At 38.7% G+C, this 18,363-nt stretch overlaps 1 protein-coding gene and 1 long non-coding RNA gene across 3 annotated transcripts; one reads left to right on the forward strand and one right to left on the reverse strand.

The window, feature by feature from the left end:
• Positions 1-939: 939 nt before the first annotated feature.
• On the forward strand, positions 940-2,502 carry LOC116847228. Its single transcript, XM_032821993.1, has 2 exons — positions 940-1,338; positions 2,091-2,502. Exons 1-2 carry the CDS (start codon positions 1,285-1,287, stop codon positions 2,406-2,408), a joined length of 372 nt encoding a protein of 123 aa, XP_032677884.1. The 5' UTR covers positions 940-1,284; the 3' UTR covers positions 2,409-2,502.
• A 10,542-nt stretch (positions 2,503-13,044) lies between these two features.
• LOC116847223 lies at positions 13,045-18,048 on the reverse strand. Of its 2 annotated transcripts, XR_004378711.1 has the most exons (4): positions 16,507-18,048; positions 16,056-16,254; positions 13,664-13,870; positions 13,045-13,574 (listed from the first exon to the last, which is right to left on the reverse strand). It is a non-coding gene; the product is annotated as an uncharacterized LOC116847223 (long non-coding RNA). The 2 variants fall into 2 exon arrangements; XR_004378710.1 differs by having other exon boundaries at positions 16,056-18,048.
• Positions 18,049-18,363: the final 315 nt, after the last annotated feature.

Raw genomic sequence — 18,363 nt, forward strand, 5'->3', positions numbered from 1 at the left:
TTCTAGATTAGATTCTAGATTTCTAGATTACTGATAGTTAGTCCGTTATTGCTAACATGGAGTTATTTTCATGTTCTTAATTATTTTTCCATTTGTTACTTGCCTCAATATTCTTTATTATTTTTCACAGAAGGAAAATAATGCCTATGAACAACATTTTTGTTTATTAAATTGATATTCGAAATGTAGATCAAAATGACTAACACTGGCAGTCTGGAGCTAATTACGCGACACGATAGTGTCTCGAATCAAGTGGATATAGCATATAATAGTGTAGCATATAACAGTATCATAAAGACGCTATTTTGCGTCCTTTACAGGAACAAGAATGTTTAGCAGCAAATGAATCGTTATAGTTTTTAACTAAATCGATTTCATCGAAAGATACGGACATATGTGTATTTTTCCAATTTATAATACGTAATTATAAATGTCGGTTGGCTGAATTGCTCACCGATCAGAGACCGTTTCGTTTATCAGCGAAGCAGCCAAGGGGAAAAATGGATTATTAGAGGAGAGAATCCACTTCTCTCTCTCTCTCTCTCTCTCTCTCTCTGTTACTCACTCGCTCGCTCGCTCACTCACTCACTCACTCACTCACTCACCCACTCACTCTCTCTTTCTCTCTCTCTTCTGCATATCCTGTAAATAGTTTTCACCCAGGCCAACGGAGCGACGGGTCGGAGGATCGAAAGAGGGCCAAGCAGAAAGAGAGAAACAGAGAAAGGAGAAGATCGAGTGGGAGCGAGAGAGAAAAGAGGATCATCGGGGAGCAACGTGGTGTGGCATGCGCGGGACAATCAATGCAATGACGTCATAGTCTGTCCGACCAATCGCGGGTACACTTCATTCAACCCCGCCAGCCTCGGGACCTCCGAGTGGAAACTCGCAGAGTTCCGTCGGACTTTCGCCTGACTGCAGTTCGGCCACGATCACTGAAAGGCGCGAGCTTGAACGCGCTCCGCGCGACGACCCATCCGCGTCACCTTTGGCGAACGATTCTTTACAGAGAATCTCGGAGTCTACACGCGACGACACTGCCACGGATCGCTTTAGTCGCACGACGGCACGAGCCGCGAGCGAATCCTCAGGTGGTGCGATTTAGTGCTGACGAAACGTTGCCATTGAAGAAGATAACTTCGCTGATCTCCAGCAAAGGAAAAGCGAACGAGAGAATCCAGACTACAAGAAAGCTTTTGGGGGATGACATGTCCTGTGTGGGATTCAAGTCGGTTGAAGACGATCGACAGTGTAGTCCTGCGAGCCTGAAGGAGCAGTGAAGAGATGCTGGTAGTGCGTTCTAGTTTATCATGGACCATCACGATGAGCTCGAAAAGGGTAAGTGACGCTCAACAGTTAAAATAATATTTTTCCGTTTTTACTATCTTTGATCGAAAGTATTTCGGTCAAGATTACTAAATCTATTCTACTTCCGAATGTTGCACAATAAAAGATACAAACATCACATTTGAATTTGAAACTTGAAAAAAGTTCAAACTTCTTTACTCTTTGAGATTTTTTTATTTTAGAAATTTAGTTTTATTTTATTAGAGGGATAATACACAATTTAGATGTAAATATATAAATTTAAAAAATTTTTTGCGAAACATAAGAAAATTTATGAAAATTCAGTTTTTTTCGTGATAGATAAACCACAACTAGATGTCTTTGAAAACATTCTATTAAACGAAATAGATAAGCCAAATAAAATATTTTTACACTTAAAATTATTATATATGCGTATTCTTAAAAATACTCAGGAATATAGAGGATTAATTGAAAGGATTACATGTGTGTGAATATTTTTCGTGTGCATATACCGACAACCGCACTTACTCCCTCTTAAGACAAGTAATATCGTAAATAGTACTTGATTGTAAACTGATAAATTTGTCAAGTCTGAATTATCGACTCTGTCTGATATCAGACATAGTGCATATATTTTTGTAAAACTTTTTTAACATGTTGCAATGCGACCAACGAATTCTAAATTAATCTCATAGCTCCTTAGAGCGAATTTAAAAAATTGTCTTAAGTCGCATTCTGCGATCACTTAAAGTTACGAAAACGCGAGAAACGTATCTTGGTAGAATCAATGCAAGAGGAAACAGCACGTGGCTCAAGCAAGACCCAAACAGACGCCTACGCAGAGAATTCTCAGCAGACGAGACGCCCACGTTTCGGAAAATCACCGTGCAACCGTTGCCTTCGCAGAGAGCGAGAGTGCGGCGACCTCGCTCTTGTCCGCTCGAAAGGCCGAAACTACACAAAATCGAAATGCCCTATTTTCTCTCCTTCTCGCTCTCCTCTCCCTCCTACCGCCTTCCCGCGTTCAATGTAATCCCGTAAAAAAACAATTTTGCCAAGTCTTCTGGGACTACATAATTACTAAAATGCAATTACTGTAAATTGTAATTTCTCAGTATTTTATAACTCTACGCTTAGATTATGATATTCTTTAGAATTCGATCGCATACTTTGGATATTGCTTGATCACTTCTACTTATACGCATTACTCCGATTAAAAGAATATAACATAAATTTCTCATATTTCTTTAGTCTCTCTTTAGTTTTTTACGAATATATCTGATTATGATTATTTACACATAATGTCTATTTTTAATCTTCATGTTCTTGAAATGCGTAGACAGTTATATGTATATACTTTTCTATATAATATTATTGCTAGTAATATTGATAATGTAGAACTTTTCTGTTTTACTTCTTATTAATTTTAACGCATGTTTGGGATATTTTCAAAATATTCCATTATTTTATCTAATTTTATATCGGTTGAACTTACTTTATTGGATTCTAAGATCAAAATATGTAATTTTTATGTCGTGAATGAGAAATATAATAATTAAAAAAATCAAATAATCGCATAGTTACTTTGCAATATTTTTCTCGTAATATCTTTACGCAATTTAAGGAAACGCTTGTTGCTTTCGACATGAATTTTAGGGAACACTAGAAATCGGACATTTTTCGCACTAAACATTTCTAGTTTTGCATTTCAACATTTTTAATAGTTGTTGTTTATAAGATGTATGTTAGTTTAATTTGATGTTATTAGTGCAAGAAATTTCGGCGGTTTGTTTGTATGTTATACAAAATAAATATTAAATGATAATTAGCAGTCGATATGAGTATATTAAAACTGAATTATTTCCTCTCAGACAGATTTCTTTTAACATTCCACATTGCATCAGTCTTCGCTCCGCAAAAACCACGCGCCGCAAAAAAACACAAGTAAAGAATGCGTCATTGATTATTCGTTGTGGGAATAATTCTCCTGTTGGGTTAATTAAATGCAGTTTAAATATCAATAACATATTGCACATCTATATTGAATTTGTGATTAAAGTAGAGGGTCAGAGAGGGGGAGACTATTTTTTTATATAGGGAGTAGACGGAAAGAGAGAAAGGGGGAGGGAAGAGGAGAGCGAGATAGAGAAAGGGAGAGAGGGAGAGAGAAAGAAGGATGCTCCGAGTTGTCATAACGACCGGATCGATTTTTCGCGGATAACTAGCATGTTCATCGAGAATAATCAGCGGAGAGATACGAAGACGTAATACGTCGAGCTGCGTCTTTTCCTCGCTCTCGGGACGCGAGGGTCGAGCGGCCACGAGAGCTCACTGCACTCAGGAGTGCGAACCTGAAGATAAGGGAGTGGGGAGCCGACGAAACTGGGTGAATGAGGGGTTGCTGGAGAAGAGAACACCAGCCACCGCGGCAACAACGATGAGTAGAGGTGGCTGCGTCGTTGCTGCTTCAACAACCGAGTACTTTTGGAGTCGTTCAATTAGGCATCCGGGACAAACGTCAGTCTTGGGGTGTCTGCACGCAATTCGGAAGTACGTAGCCTCCAATGGACAGCGAAGCGAGGGCGGGAGTGGGACGGGGCAAGGGTTAAGGCAAGAAAGATATCCTCACGTGAGGAAATGAAATGACAATATGAATATCGGCCGCGATTAAATCGATTAATTGTATATTGATACAAAAATATTATTCGATGTTATATACGGATCGCGCCGATCGCTGACGTAAATAATGACATAACGCTCGTATGTAGATAGAGTAACTCAACAAACTGAACAGAAAAAAATCCTGTACTATTTTGCAAATATCACAATTATTATTAAGAAATTTATTAAAAAATGTTAGCAAATGAGTGCACGCGAAATATAGTAGAGCGAGCTCTGTAGGCAAAATATCACGCAAGATGGCGCGAATTTGTTGATAACCTCTTGGCAACGACAGTGCATAATGTTGAACTGCGCACTACCATAGAGTGCACTATCCAGTTTGCATACGAAAGTTGTATCATTAAATGTGAAACATTCTGTATAATATACATGTCTCACGAAAAACGCTACCAGATATCCCTTACAGAAACATTCTTTACAAAAAGACATCGCAAAAAAATAAATCGTTATAGTTCTCAAATAAACCAATCACATCGAAAGATGCGGATGAATAAGAGAAACGTGTATTTTACCAATTTATATTTCGCAATTATAAATATTGATTGTCTAAATTGCTCATCGATCAGAAACTATTTCATTTATCAGCGATGCGGTGAAGCAAAAAAACATTATTAGAGAAGAATTCATCCCTCCCTCACTCTCTTCCTCTCTCTTTCTTTTCTGTATATCCTGTAAATAGTTTTCATCCAAGCTAGCGAAGCGACGGGTTGGAGGATCGAAAGGATGCCAAGCAGAGAAAGAGAGAGAGAGAGAGAGAGAGAGAGAGAGAAAGAGGAGGTCGAGGAAGAGAGAGAGGGAAGAGAGAATCTTCAGAGAGCCACGTGGTGTGGCATGCGCGGGACAATCAATGCAGTGACGTCATAGTCAGCCCGACCAATGGCGGGTGCACTTCATTCAACCCCGCCAACCTCGGCACCTCCGAGAGGAAACTTGCGGAGTTCCATCGGACTTTCGCCTGACTGCAGTTCGGCCTCGATCACTGAGAGGCGCGAGTTAAAGCTTCCGCGAGTTGGATAGTCCGCGCGGCGACCTATCCACGTCATCTTCGGCAGACGATTTTTCACGGGGAACCTCGGAATTTGCAGACGATAATACTTTCACTGATCGCCTCAGTCGCAATCAAGGCATCAAGATACGTGAGCGGATACTCACGTGTGACAGAGTACTAACAAAACTTTGCCATCGAAAAAGATAAATTCGCTAGTGTCTACTAGAGAACGGACGGACGGACGGATTTAAACTGTAAACGAACTGTCGGAGGATGTCTTGTGTAAGGAGTTTGAAGACGCATAAAAATGGTGAACAAAATGTAGTCCTACAAGCCTAAAAATACAGTGAGAGGATGCTGATAGTGCGTTCTGATTTATCATAGGCCATGCCACGATGAGCTGAAGAAAGGTGAGTGACACTCAACAGTGGAACGAATTTGTTCATCTTTGTTTTCATTTTGTTCATTTATTAACTGATTTGTAATATTATATGTTGAATTCCAATAAACAAAAGTATACAGTAGCTGCGAAAGCACAATTGTAACAAACAGGGGATTCTTAACGGGAAAGAGAGACACTTACATTGTCGTGCAAATATACTGTGAAAGGAAAACGTAGGAAATTATATCGTAGACAAAAAAATCAGTCAACAGTTTTGATAAGGCAAACGAACGTCAGATAATCTAGAGATCCCCTGACAAACGACAAGTTAATATATTGTGCAAGTAGCATGAATACGAATTGAAAAAGATAAATAAGAAAAACGAGAAAGAAAGAAGAGAGAAGATAAATAATTAAAACCTCATTGTAAATATCCTGTGATATATTAAATATATGGAAATTTATTATTCAATTTGAATATAATAAGCATATTAATTTGTGTCAATCAGTTGTGTTAATCAGAGTCGCAATAATAACTAAACAACTAAAAACTTTGCTCTTTTCGAATACAAATATATCTTGTTGAAGATCGCAAAATTTATATTTTTCTAGGATATTGTAAATAAAAAATACAAATCATAATATAAATTCCTTTTTCTTGTTTTGGACATTGTGTGAATGAAATTATAATAAAGAAATGTTATTTAGATGTAAACAGTGTTTCAAACGTTTGATTTTAAAAATGGTTTTAGTAGGTCGAAATTAAAAAATTTTGATATGTAAAATATGAGAATTCATGTTATTTTTTTTTTCAAGATAAGTTTTCATGATAAGTTCTCAAGATAAGTCTTTTTCAAGCTGCAATTGTTTCGAAGGCGATTTATTAAGCAAATTAGATAGCTCAAGCGAAATATTTTCTTTTTAAAGTTATATGCTATATCTTTAAGAATTCGTCGCGTAGTTAAAATATTAAATGAGAGGACCACGATATACAAATACTTTGTTGCCTGCATATATCTGATCACACTTTCTTCTTCTTCTTCCCATAAATAAAATAGTCGGTACTATATAAATGGTACTAGTTCTAACCTTCAACTTTTCAGTTTTGTATTATCGAGCAGTCTTGTATCATATATAACGAATACAGTGGCGTAGAGTTCTCCTAATATGTAATAACACGAACAAATATAGTGGCATAGAACTTTCTTAACATGTTATGCAATAAACGAACCCTAAATTAATCTCAAGGTTTTATAAGGCGAATTCAATTTTTGTTTTTCAAATTGCATTCCGCGCGATCATTCGAAGTCGCGAAAACACGAGAACATATCTTAGCGTCGATGCAAGGAAATAGCACGTGGCTTGAGCAAGACCCAAACAAACGCCTACGCAGAATTCTCAGCAGACGAGACGCCCACGTTTCGGAAAATCGGCGTGCAGCTGTTTTTTTCATGAAGAGCGAGAGCACGATGACCTGCTTCTTGTTCTTTCAAAAATCTAAAACTCTGCCAAACTGAAATACTCTATTCCCCTCTTCCCTGTAACATCCAAAATTGCAATTTCACAAAATGCCACAATCACATCATTATTAGGATATATCTATTAGAATGTATTTTCTCAAGATTTAAATCTATATTTAGATTATCGTATATTCCTTTATTTTAACCACAAATTGAATTTGTCGTTTTCGCCGTTTATATGTTACGTGAATTAAAAGAAAACCGCATAAAAGAAATTCCTCAGATTTCTCAATTTTCGTCTCTTATGGAACATTGCCTCGACCAAAAGCTGAATTCCTTATATTGGTTAAATTTTCTATTTCTATATATAGGAACTCATAAAAAGAATATGTAATTTTTCAAGTTGTGCCTTACAATTATATACCTCTTTTCTCACTTATTTGTCTGTATTAAATAATCTGTGATATTTTGTTAATTATCCTGTATATATATATATAAACGAAATAACGTAAATATTATAGATTTTTTAAAACTGGTAAATAAGCGAGAAAAGAGTTACATAATTATAAGGTACAATTGGAAAAATTATATATTTTTTCATAATAATGAATATATACATAGTATAAATATCTGTATATATTTTTTAGTTAAACATTTTTAATTATGATTTTTATTTTGGTTTATTTTGCTTTTTTTCTTTTTTTTCTTGCCAACTGACTTCTGGCAAAGGCATTATTTTTCGAAATATTATGTAGAGACATCGAATAAATTAATTTGGGAAGGGTGAAATTTAAAAAAAAACATATATATATATATTATATATATAGTTTAAGTAATAAGATCAAGATATAAGTTCGGTTCAATGCATAAAGGAAATTAGTTAAAAACTAATTTCCACGTATATTTAGAAGATCGAAAGTTCATTGGCACATGCAATATTTCACATTATTATCTTACTACGGAAATAATTATTCGCGATCATCGTAATGCGTGACTGTTATTTGGTTTAAAAATTCTTTGTTATTGTATATCTAAATGTATTTTACATTAACCATTAATATCCTCTTTTTTTACAAATTTTATATTTACATTTTATATTTATTTTTCTTAAGGAATATATTTCCTCTTAATAAAAAAAATAAATAAGATATTACTATTAAAATTTAAACTTCTGAACGATTCGGCTTTTTTATTCTCCGCAAAAAGCATCATTTCGCAAAGAGATCACGACGATGAGATATAGTCTTCGATCTTACGTCAAATTTAATTTCGCGCGGTGGATTATTGAGTCTGTCGTATTGCATTGATTATCTAACGAAAATTGTATCTCTTTGCCCAATTGATCGAACATATTTTTGCAGCAGCCTCGGTGACAGTCCGCGCGAAAAATTCACCGCGATATAACGCGTCATCTCCGACCGTCACTATCATTGTCCTACTTTTCAGCCGATGTACTCGATCGAACGGGGTTACGTGTGGACGTTTTCGTCGCGCGCGACGTAAATTCCGCGCGACTTAAGAAAGCCGAGAATTATAAAATTAGCAACATACTGGAGAGCTAAAATTATTTTTCAACGCTTTTTTTCCGCACTCGCGAAAACTTGAGAGAAATCACTCTTCACGAGAAATATCAAACGTATCGTAGACTTCTATTTTGCTACACACGAATTTCTCCAACGTTAATTACATAATAATTGTATTTCGCGTGTTATTTAGAGGCGATTTTTCAATAGCAGTTTAAACTTGGATTCAAGTTTAAACTCTATTCTAACAATGCGTTTGTTTTGTTTAAACAGGATTTAAGTTGAAATCTAAGTTTAAACTATCACTGAAAAACCGGCTCTTAGCATTTTATATCTGTTCTTGCGGTGAATGCAACAGTAACGAGAATTTACTCGCACGACCTGGAAGATTTTCTCCAAGATTAACGTAATTCTCTTCGCGTGAACATGAATAAATATTGGCAGTGAAACAAAGCAATGATTATATGGTGCAATATCCGTTGATCTATAATGAGAGATATGATCCAAGAAAGCGACCACCGACGTTAAATTTGAAATCTTTAAATAACTTTGAAGAAAACACACATTTCAATGTCATAATAATATTGTCATCTTATGTGCCCCTCGAAATTTAATAGCTTTTGTATGGAAAATTTTTCTGTATAATGCATTTCTTACGAGGCATTCAAAATGGGTCATCCTGTATATAATATAGTATTAACCCGCCGAGTAGCAACCGGGGTCATATGTGTTCAGGTCATTCTAAGAAGCGCTCGGAACATTTTTGTTTAAAAATTATTAAAATAAAATATTTAGAGAGAAATTAATTTTTCACGAAAAAGCTATATAATCTTTAACCAGAAGGGTAAAAGTAGTTTCAATAATTTTTAAAAATTTTTCGAGTTTCCTAAGGAAAAAGAATTGAAGAAAACTCTAGTGATTCTGGTTATCACTCTGAAGATAGCGAAAATATGTTGTCTCTTGACGAAGAGTTAATATTATAATCATTCCGATGTGTTTTATAGATATGTACATAGATTTGCAATTAAATATATGAGATATTTTTGTGAAACTGTGGCGATGATCTACGCTGATCTGATACAAAATTTACCGATAAGAGATCGTTAGACAGAAAAATTTTTTATATGCATTAAATCGCGTAAAACGGATGACCCTTACTCTGAACTCACCAACGTGGTTAACAGGGACACGTTATCGCGAAGCGTCCGAAGAAACGGACGAATTTTCACGGCGGTCGTTTAGTCCAGTTAATTGGGTCAAAATATGGCGTACCCCTCATCCTTGTCATCCTGCACCTTCCGCCGCCGCCGTCAGCCTCACCCCTCTCGCCCGCGCGTTCAGCACGACAACCCTGTTACCAAACCTTCGCTCCCCCTTTCTCCTTGGAATGCACGTCACAACGGGGGAGGTGGTGACGTCGATGGAATGCGGACGTGCGATTGGCCGAAAGCTTGCTGACGTCACGGGGGTGAGTCTCTACATGCGCTCGTATGCAACCCCCCTTGGACCCCTTGCTGCCTCTATCGCGGAAGCCCCCTCCCGCTCCCTTCCGCCCTGGCCGCGCACTGCACGCGGAGGGGCGCAATAGGTATCGAGAAATGGTGCACGGCAGTTCAAAGCCACAGTTTCCCACGGCTGTCCGATCCGAGAGGTCGTCGTGCGTCTTTCGCCTTCTTCGTCGTCTCTCCAATTCTACGGCCTCAGCGAAAGAACCCTTCCTCTCTCCTATCGCGATAAAGACCATTCATCGTAGCTTCTTTTTGCTCGCGTCGCATATATACACATACATCAAGTATATATACATCAACATACATCATATACACCAATATCATCCATATACCACAGATACACGCACGCGTACACTCGCTAACCCTTCATTTTCTTCATTTCTTCCTTGTCCTTCATTTTATCTCGTTTCATAGGATTCTGTTTCTTGGATTGATATCTTTTCGAGATAAATCTCGCTCCATATCCTTTGTAATGTAGACTTGCATCGATACGTTCGCGGTTAGGCAGCAAAGTGGCATAGTTTGTCTTTCCATATCTCTTGGGAAACAAAATTTACACACACACACACACACACACACACACACACATCCGCAGGCGCGCGTACACATAAAAGCATCTGAGGTTTTCATCGTGTTGAAATAAAAAAAATATCTGAATATATATCATATTTCGGCCGGACGCAAAAATTGACGCGCATATGTTCTATGCATTAAAACCGATATCTATAACTTTCGAAAATTCAATCAAGTTCGTCGCTTCTCTCGCCATTCATGCATTTCTAAGCGTGATCCGGCAATTTGTTGATCCGATCACGTCGTGTTATTATCCGCCCGATTTAATCGCTCGTACGTGACTTACGTCTGCGAATATGATTAATGAATAATAGAGAAGTTCGGTCTTATAAAGGTTTCGAGTTGATATGGGGTAGGCTCCGAGTAGGCAGCGGGGTTGCTTTAGCCTGACCGAGTTTCCGTGACCTTCGGGTAGAGGCGGGCAGATCGATAAATCGTTGACATTGTCAAATGCGGTAATTTTTTTATATGTCTCGATATAGCGGCGCGAACCGTTATTGATTAACGAATATTCACGTATCCACGGTTTAAAAGTGACCACGGCGTCAAGTCCGCGTATTAATAGTCCTCCGACGAGAACTTTTATAGCGCTCACGGAAAAATTGATCGGCTCTTCTTCGGAGGACCGCTTCCACTCGTCGGCTATTTTTCCGAGAGATCAGAGAACCTCCCTTCCTTTCTGAAAATAAAAATAAATCTCCGCGAATAAAGAGATAAAAATTTCCCACAGAGAGATCCCGCGAACACAATCGGTTTAAGTACAATCGGCCAAATTTCCGACTGGCGGGATCCGGGAACGGTAGATTTCCACATCGGGCGATACATCGGCGTATCTGCCGCATCAAGAAAGATCCGAAAGCGAACGCTCTTCGCGAGACTCCGGCGAAACTCCGGCGAGGAAGACGATCGTCTATCGACCGCATAGATCCCGAGTCGAAATCTCATTCATGGGCGCGTTAATCGCGGTGCGATATCCCATCCGCACATCGGTAGATACATCCTTGGCCGGGCGACATCGGGTTTCATAAATAAAGCCCCATTGATGAGAAGTTCACCGGGGGATGGGGTGGCATGACCTGCTGACCCAGATTTCCCATGACTTGCGTCATTCACAATCTCTCCCCACCGTGTGCCCCGGCAACTACACGCATAAAATAGTGGAGCATACAAAGGAAAGCGGCGAGGGAGTGAACGGATGGTGATCGCGAGGCCAGACTGCAGGACAACCGCGAGTCGAACGCATCCTCGGCGACGGAGGTAGTCTCCTTCGATATGCGGTGGCCAACGACTCTCGATTTCCTTCCGACGAAGTGTTCGCGTTCGCGTATTGGGTTCGCTCGACTGCATCGGGCCTTCCTCTGGTGATCGTCGCTGTCGTCCGGTGCTCTCAGGACCCGAGTGTCGAGTGTCCAAGAATCTCCTTGCGATCATTCGAAAGCTTCGTAACAGAGTCACGGTGCGAGCACTGAGGTGCTCTCGGGATGACGATGCGGGCCTCGTGCGGACTTCGAACCTTGAAAAGTGGCCTTCCACCGTGCGACTTGATCGTCGCCAGTGAGCTCGAGGTAAGTGGATGGCAACCTGGAGCGAGGAGAAAGTTCGGCTGCGCGCCGAGACGGACCCGTGACGAGCCATGGTACGCCCGCTGCTGCCTAGCAACTACCCCGGGGTCAATGGGATACGTGTACATGGGAGAATCTGGGTCAACATGCGGGACCTTCAGTGGTAGGACGGATGCCTCCTCGAAGCTTCCCGCCGTCCTGCAGCGCAGAGATGCGTGCGAGGGACGTATGAACGTATGTATGTATGTATGTATGCATATGTGTGTATTTCCGGCGAAGCGCGAGAGTGCTGTAAAAACGTCCGACGTCGGATTTACGCGAGGCTCTCGCGCTCGATCTCGCTGGGGCTGTAAAGCAAACTCACCCGGAGAAAGTATCTGCCGCTCGAGATCGGTCTTATTCGCGCGATGATCTGTTAGGACGATAACAAAGAGAGAAACGACGAGGTGTGTCACGACGAGATTTCTCGCGATCGGCTGACGTTCTCCCACGTGAAATAAATCGACACGATGTGTTTTCAGACGACGGGAGACGGGCAGTTCTTGTTACTTCGAAGATTTGACGCTTGTTATTGCTTTTTGCAAAATTTCTTAAATGATAAAGCTATCCGCGGAAATGTTTCCTCTTTTGTTTTCTTCTTTCACGATGCAACGTTTGTTTGCGAGGAGAGAATACGAGAGAGACACGTTTTACGCTTAATAGTCATACAAGAACGAGCAAAGAATAGGATCGGTATGAGGAAAACTATATTTCGAAGAAATATCGCGCTTTATAGAAAATCTTGAGCTCGCCCTTGGCTCGTCTTCGTAGTCTCTCTTGCTGACCCGAATACCTATATACGGGACGGCGCGCTATTTATAGAACCACCCCCGATGAACGACCCCAACGAGCGCAACGTAACGAAGGTCTGTATCAAACGCGGGCAAGGAGACGCGACGAACGGGCATATTTCTTCGATTCCATTCACGTGTGAGCGATCCGACAATTGACGACAATCACGAAAAAAACTTCTTTGAAAGGGGATACATCATGAAACTGATTACAAATTACAAAATTGATTAATCGATTGATAAAAATTTATTACGAATTAATTAGGGACCAAAGGCACCAGAAATTACAGAATTAAGTAATCGATTGAGTAAAATTGATTCCGAATTACAGAGAGACACTTTCGCCTAATATACAACATATAATATCGGATTATCTCTCGATCGAGACTTATTGGTTTGTATTACAGGTAGACGCGTTTTTTTCAGTGCGTCAACTAATTTTCCGTACACAAAATCAGCGTTTCGTTCTTCCTTGTCTTTATGAGTTATTTGTTTCTATTTTGATTGGACATCACGATAGCCTTTATTTACATGATTGTTAACTGCCTGCAATTGCATCTTTTGCAATAAGCGCCGGAACTTTCGCTCGATGGTTCAGAACGCGACCAACATTGACCTTTCGGATATTTACGGGTGCGCTCTATTTATACGTAAAGGTCGATAATTTGATATCGCCAGCGCCGTCGGAAAAGCAGTCGCTGTTGAATGTATATTCCCGATTCGCGACGAGGGATATCATCAGCCTCGTCGCGGTTACTCTGCTAATCGAAGAGACCGTTTAAGTCTTAAAAATCCACGTCGACTGTTAAAACTTGACTTCTTAATCATATTATCATAGCGTACTCACCTATGTACGTTCGACGGCACGCGCATTAGTCGGTTATTCTTACACTATCTTCTGCTCCTTCTGCCCTGATTTCGCACCTCGTCTCTCATTCCGCCACCACCTTCCGTGACCTCGCTCTCCCTGGCGCAACGAGTTCACTGGCCCGCCGATGCAAGCGTGTTTCTCTCTGACGTCATCAACCACCCGCGCGTCATCGAGCGCCGCTGCCTGTGACATTGTCGATATATACACACGAACGTCGATAATAAAAGAAAATATCTTTCAAATAATGACGTCAAATATCTCGCCCCGTTGCGTTACTTCAAAGAAACGACCTCACCGTTGACGTACTCGAAGAAAAATCTATTAACGAATCTTCGGCCATTATAAATACGGAATGTGCGCTTTTTCCCTCCTTTCCTCCTGTCGAGCTGTTTCTGCCTCGTTCTCTTATCGTCGATGGTAGATAACATTTCTAACATCGATCGTACTTTCTGCGCGTGGACAAAGGGATAACGTTGCCGGAAAAGAATGCTCGAAACTGCAGTACCGATATGTAAGTCGATAGAGTACTGTGCATTGGTAATTCGAGTTTTCGAGGGTGGCGCGCCGCGCGCGACATACCCTTTACCGTGTGCGAAGCGCCGGGGGGTTGGCCAGCTCGACCGGAAGGTAAAACGTCGCAGTTACTTGCCGAGTGATAGCGACCGTAGTCCGACCAAATGCATGACTCTTCCACTTGCGAGATGGAGTCTTGGACTTGTCAAAAGTAAGTCCCGATCTACAATAGGTGTAGTAAGCTTTAAGCCGTAAGAAATTAACCAGTCACAATTGATTATTCCTCTATAATTCCACTATGATTGGTTAATTTCTTAAGGCTTAAAGCTTACTACACCTATTGTAAGTTGGGACTAAAGGCTACCTGTGTAAAGTCCGTATCATGATTGCATTCCAAAATATCCTTTTTGAGAAAAATTGTATTCAATATCTATAGTTTACGTTACTATAGAGTATCGAGTAAAATTTCCTTAAAAAGGACGTTTTAAAATGCGTCTGGAACCCAGACTATGAATTAGGGATTGGATTGAATTGAAATTTGGCCAATCAGAACAAAGTTTACTAAACTTGAGGTTGATTTTCTTTATTCTGATTGGTTAAATTTTTATTCAATCCAATCCCTAATCCATATCTGATACGGGCTTCAAGTTTTGAGCGTGTAATAAGTTTACAGCTGCACTTTACGAAGTATCTTATAATTTTTCTATTCTTTCCCCCTTTCTTTTCTCTCTCTTCCCTCTACTAAAAATCAAACATATATATATATATATTTCATTTAAAATAAAGACAGTGCAACTATCCTAAAAAGAACAGACCTAATATGATCAATTTCTACATTCATCCAAAATGATAGCGCTTTTAAAAATTCCTCTTCTAAAAAAGGTTTATTAGACAATTATTTTCTTTTCCACGTAGCTTAATAAAATAATTATTATTAAACAAAATCTAACTAATTACTATTAAGATAATTAGTACTTTTGAGTAAACGTAGAAATTGTTCATATTATTACACACTTGAAACTGATGCATGCGGCCTTAGTGGCGTAGCAGTGTTATATCATTGCGACAGCTTGTTCATTTTTAACATTATCGTTATTTTATCGCTGTGCAGTATTACACGGTTGTACACGCGCAAAATTATTATTCATAACTCTCCGTTTTTATCTAATATTCATTGTGCTACAGTATAGAATAAACTCATGGATATTTCGACATTTTCCACCGAGAAAATTGACTACATATGTAGTTCAAAATTCACATTTGTGCAACTGATAATCTGATATTCATGGTCGGATCATCTTTGATTCACGATCGTTTTAAGTTCATTTTCAAATGATGTACGGAGCATTTTATTGACTACGGAATAAGGCTGAAGATAAAATTAAAACGTCTTAAATATAAGATACGGCTATGGATACTAATCCTAGAGTCACTTCAAAGCAGCAAAATCACAAGTATGGTTGTTGTCAGATTTTTTCCGATGTCAAATAATTCTCCGTGTATCTTTTGCGATAGGCACTGGAGTTTTCACTTGACAATCAAGAACGCGGTCAACATTGAACTTTTGGATATTTACAGATGTGTTCTATTTATACGTAAAATCCGATAATTGGATATCTCCAATGGCGTCGAGAAAGTACCCGATGATAAATGTATATTCTCTATTCCAAAGAGACACATCATTGGTGCCACAATGCCACGCTATAATTTTTTCAAGGACGCTTTCTTGTCGAGCTTCAACGTGCGCTCGTCGAGTACGTAAGCTGTCCATCGAGGAGAACGTTTAAACGTTGAGAGTCCACGTCGATCGTTAAAACTCGACTTCTTAACTATGCAAGACAGCGTATTTACGTACATTACTCGACGGTACGCTCCTTAGCCGGTTATTCTTACGCTGTCTTCTGCCCCTTTTGCCCTGGTTTCGCACCTCGCCTCTCCACCACCACTTTCTGTGACCTCGCTCTCCCTAGTGCAATGAGTTCACTGGCCCTCCGGTTGCAAGGGTGTTTCCCTCTGACGTCATCGACCACCCGCGCGTCATCGAGTGCCGCTGCCTGTGACATTGGCTGTGTTCAGCAGAGAAAGCTGCTTTGCAACTGTTGTAAAATTCGTGAATCTGATTGGAGTGTGTTCTTAATTTTGGTTGAATCCAAAAGCATGTACCAATCAGATTCACGAATTTTACAATAGTTGCAAAGCAGCTTTCTCTGCTGAATGCAGCCATTGGTTGCATCCAACACTGCAACTGCTTGCTGAGTGAACATTTGGATCTGATTGGTTTGTATTAGATTCTATCTAAAACTTACCGAGTGTTTAAGGTGCGTTCTTGTATTTGATGCTCATGTCGACCGCGGCATCATTCCATTTTTGTGTAACATTCCTGTCGGAAACAAGAATAGAATGACGTAGCGATCGACGCAAGCGTTAAGTGGAATTGTAGTAAACTCTTGTGGTATTAAGTTACCTATTGAATGCACATATTATATGCACACATGAATGTCAATAACAAAAAAAATCTTTTGAATAATGACGTCACCTTGTTCCATCATGTTGTTCCCTCAAGGGACAACCTCATCGTTTATATTCTAACAGAGAAAAATCTATTAACATGCCTTTGGCCTTTGACCGTTATAAATACGCTTGTGCTCTCTCTTCCCCTTCCTTCTCCTTTTTTTTGCTCTTTTATCATTGATAGCACAATTAAATAATTAAAAATTATATTACATTTTACCGGTGAATTTTGCAACGCATCTCCTATTCAATAAAAAAATTAGTTTTTAGTAATTCTCAAAAAATATATCTTGTTATTGGAGATGCGGAATACTTCTTGAAACTCATCAAAATAAAAGTATTACAATTTTTAATCATCTAACTACACTAACTAATCTAATTATCTAATCATCTAATAACTAATTAATAGCTAACTAATATGTAACTAATAACTAATTAATAACTAACTAATATCTAATAGCTAATTTTAATCATCTAATAACACTGCTGTTAATATGCCAACGTCAAACCGACTTTCCGGACCAGGATAACGGGATACATAGCCAGAAAAATAATCCATAGACGAAACTGCAGTACCGATGTACGGGTCGATAGAATACTGTACATTGGTAACTCGAGTGTCGGGGGTGGCGTGGTGTACACGTAGCCCTTAAGCTTGATCTATAATTTCCAAAGAAACAAAGATTGTGTTCTTTATTTCTTTCTCTTTATTTTTTTCCGATTCAAACCTTAAGTCAGAAAAAGAGAACAAGTAACAGGAAGTAAAAAGCACATTAGATTAAGCTTAATGGGCCTTCTACAATAAGCTATTAGTCATAACTCATAGGCAGGTTGACCAACCACTATCAATTATGTTTCAAAATAGTCGATTATGACTGGTCAATTTGCTTGCGGCTTATGACTAATGGTTTATTATAGAAGGCCCATTGCTGTGTGCAAAGTGTCGGAGTACTTGGACGCGCTAAAACATTGTCGTTATTCATCGAGTAAGAGTGAACAGACTCAATCACAGGCGATAGTAGTCTGACTAATACGTGGCTCTTTCACTTGCGAGATCGAATCTCGGACTCGCCAAGCCGTGAAATTAATTCTTTACTGTGCCACAGTAGAAACGTTCGTCGATTCGTCAATCGGTAAATTCAGATTACGTAAAATGATATTGTAAAGATTTAAACATTAAGACACGTTTGATTTCATATCTGTCATTTAAAATAATGGTTTTATATGATCGGATTTTTAGTAACGGCATCAAGATTCCTCTATAAGAGTAAAATTACTTTTTTTTAATTAATTTCACTATTTATGTAATAAATGTTAATTTTTAAAACAAAACTGAGACAAATATATACCTGCAATATTATATAAATATAGAAATATTGATTACTTTTTATGTTTATATTTATTATGTATATTATTTATTATATATATTAAATGTTTAAATATATTTATGTTTATGTATCTCGGATATTACTATAAATGAACTTTCTATCCCTGTATTTTCAAAACAATAGAATCAGCAGTTTTGCAATTTTTTATATAATGTCTGTATATATTATATAGTTTCTAACATAATGTATAGTATATCATAATATATCACAGAATCATCATTATCATAGTTTCTCATTATAATCCTAAATATAATCTAGAAGAAA

This window comes from Odontomachus brunneus, unplaced genomic scaffold, assembly GCF_010583005.1.
Source record: "Odontomachus brunneus isolate Ranch 3 - 2012 unplaced genomic scaffold, Obru_v1 Obru_scaffold_075, whole genome shotgun sequence".
In the NCBI taxonomy this organism is placed as follows: Eukaryota; Metazoa; Arthropoda; class Insecta; order Hymenoptera; family Formicidae; genus Odontomachus; species Odontomachus brunneus.

Bases quoted from the DNA above. Each gene is read 5' to 3' on its own strand.
- LOC116847228 (XM_032821993.1), top strand. From the start codon at position 1,285: ATGCTGGTAGTGCGTTCTAGTTTATCATGGACCATCACGATGAGCTCG. The intron at 1,339-2,090 runs GTAAGTGACGCT...GTATCTTGGTAG, and splicing joins TCACGATGAGCTCGAAAAGG to AATCAATGCAAGAGGAAACA.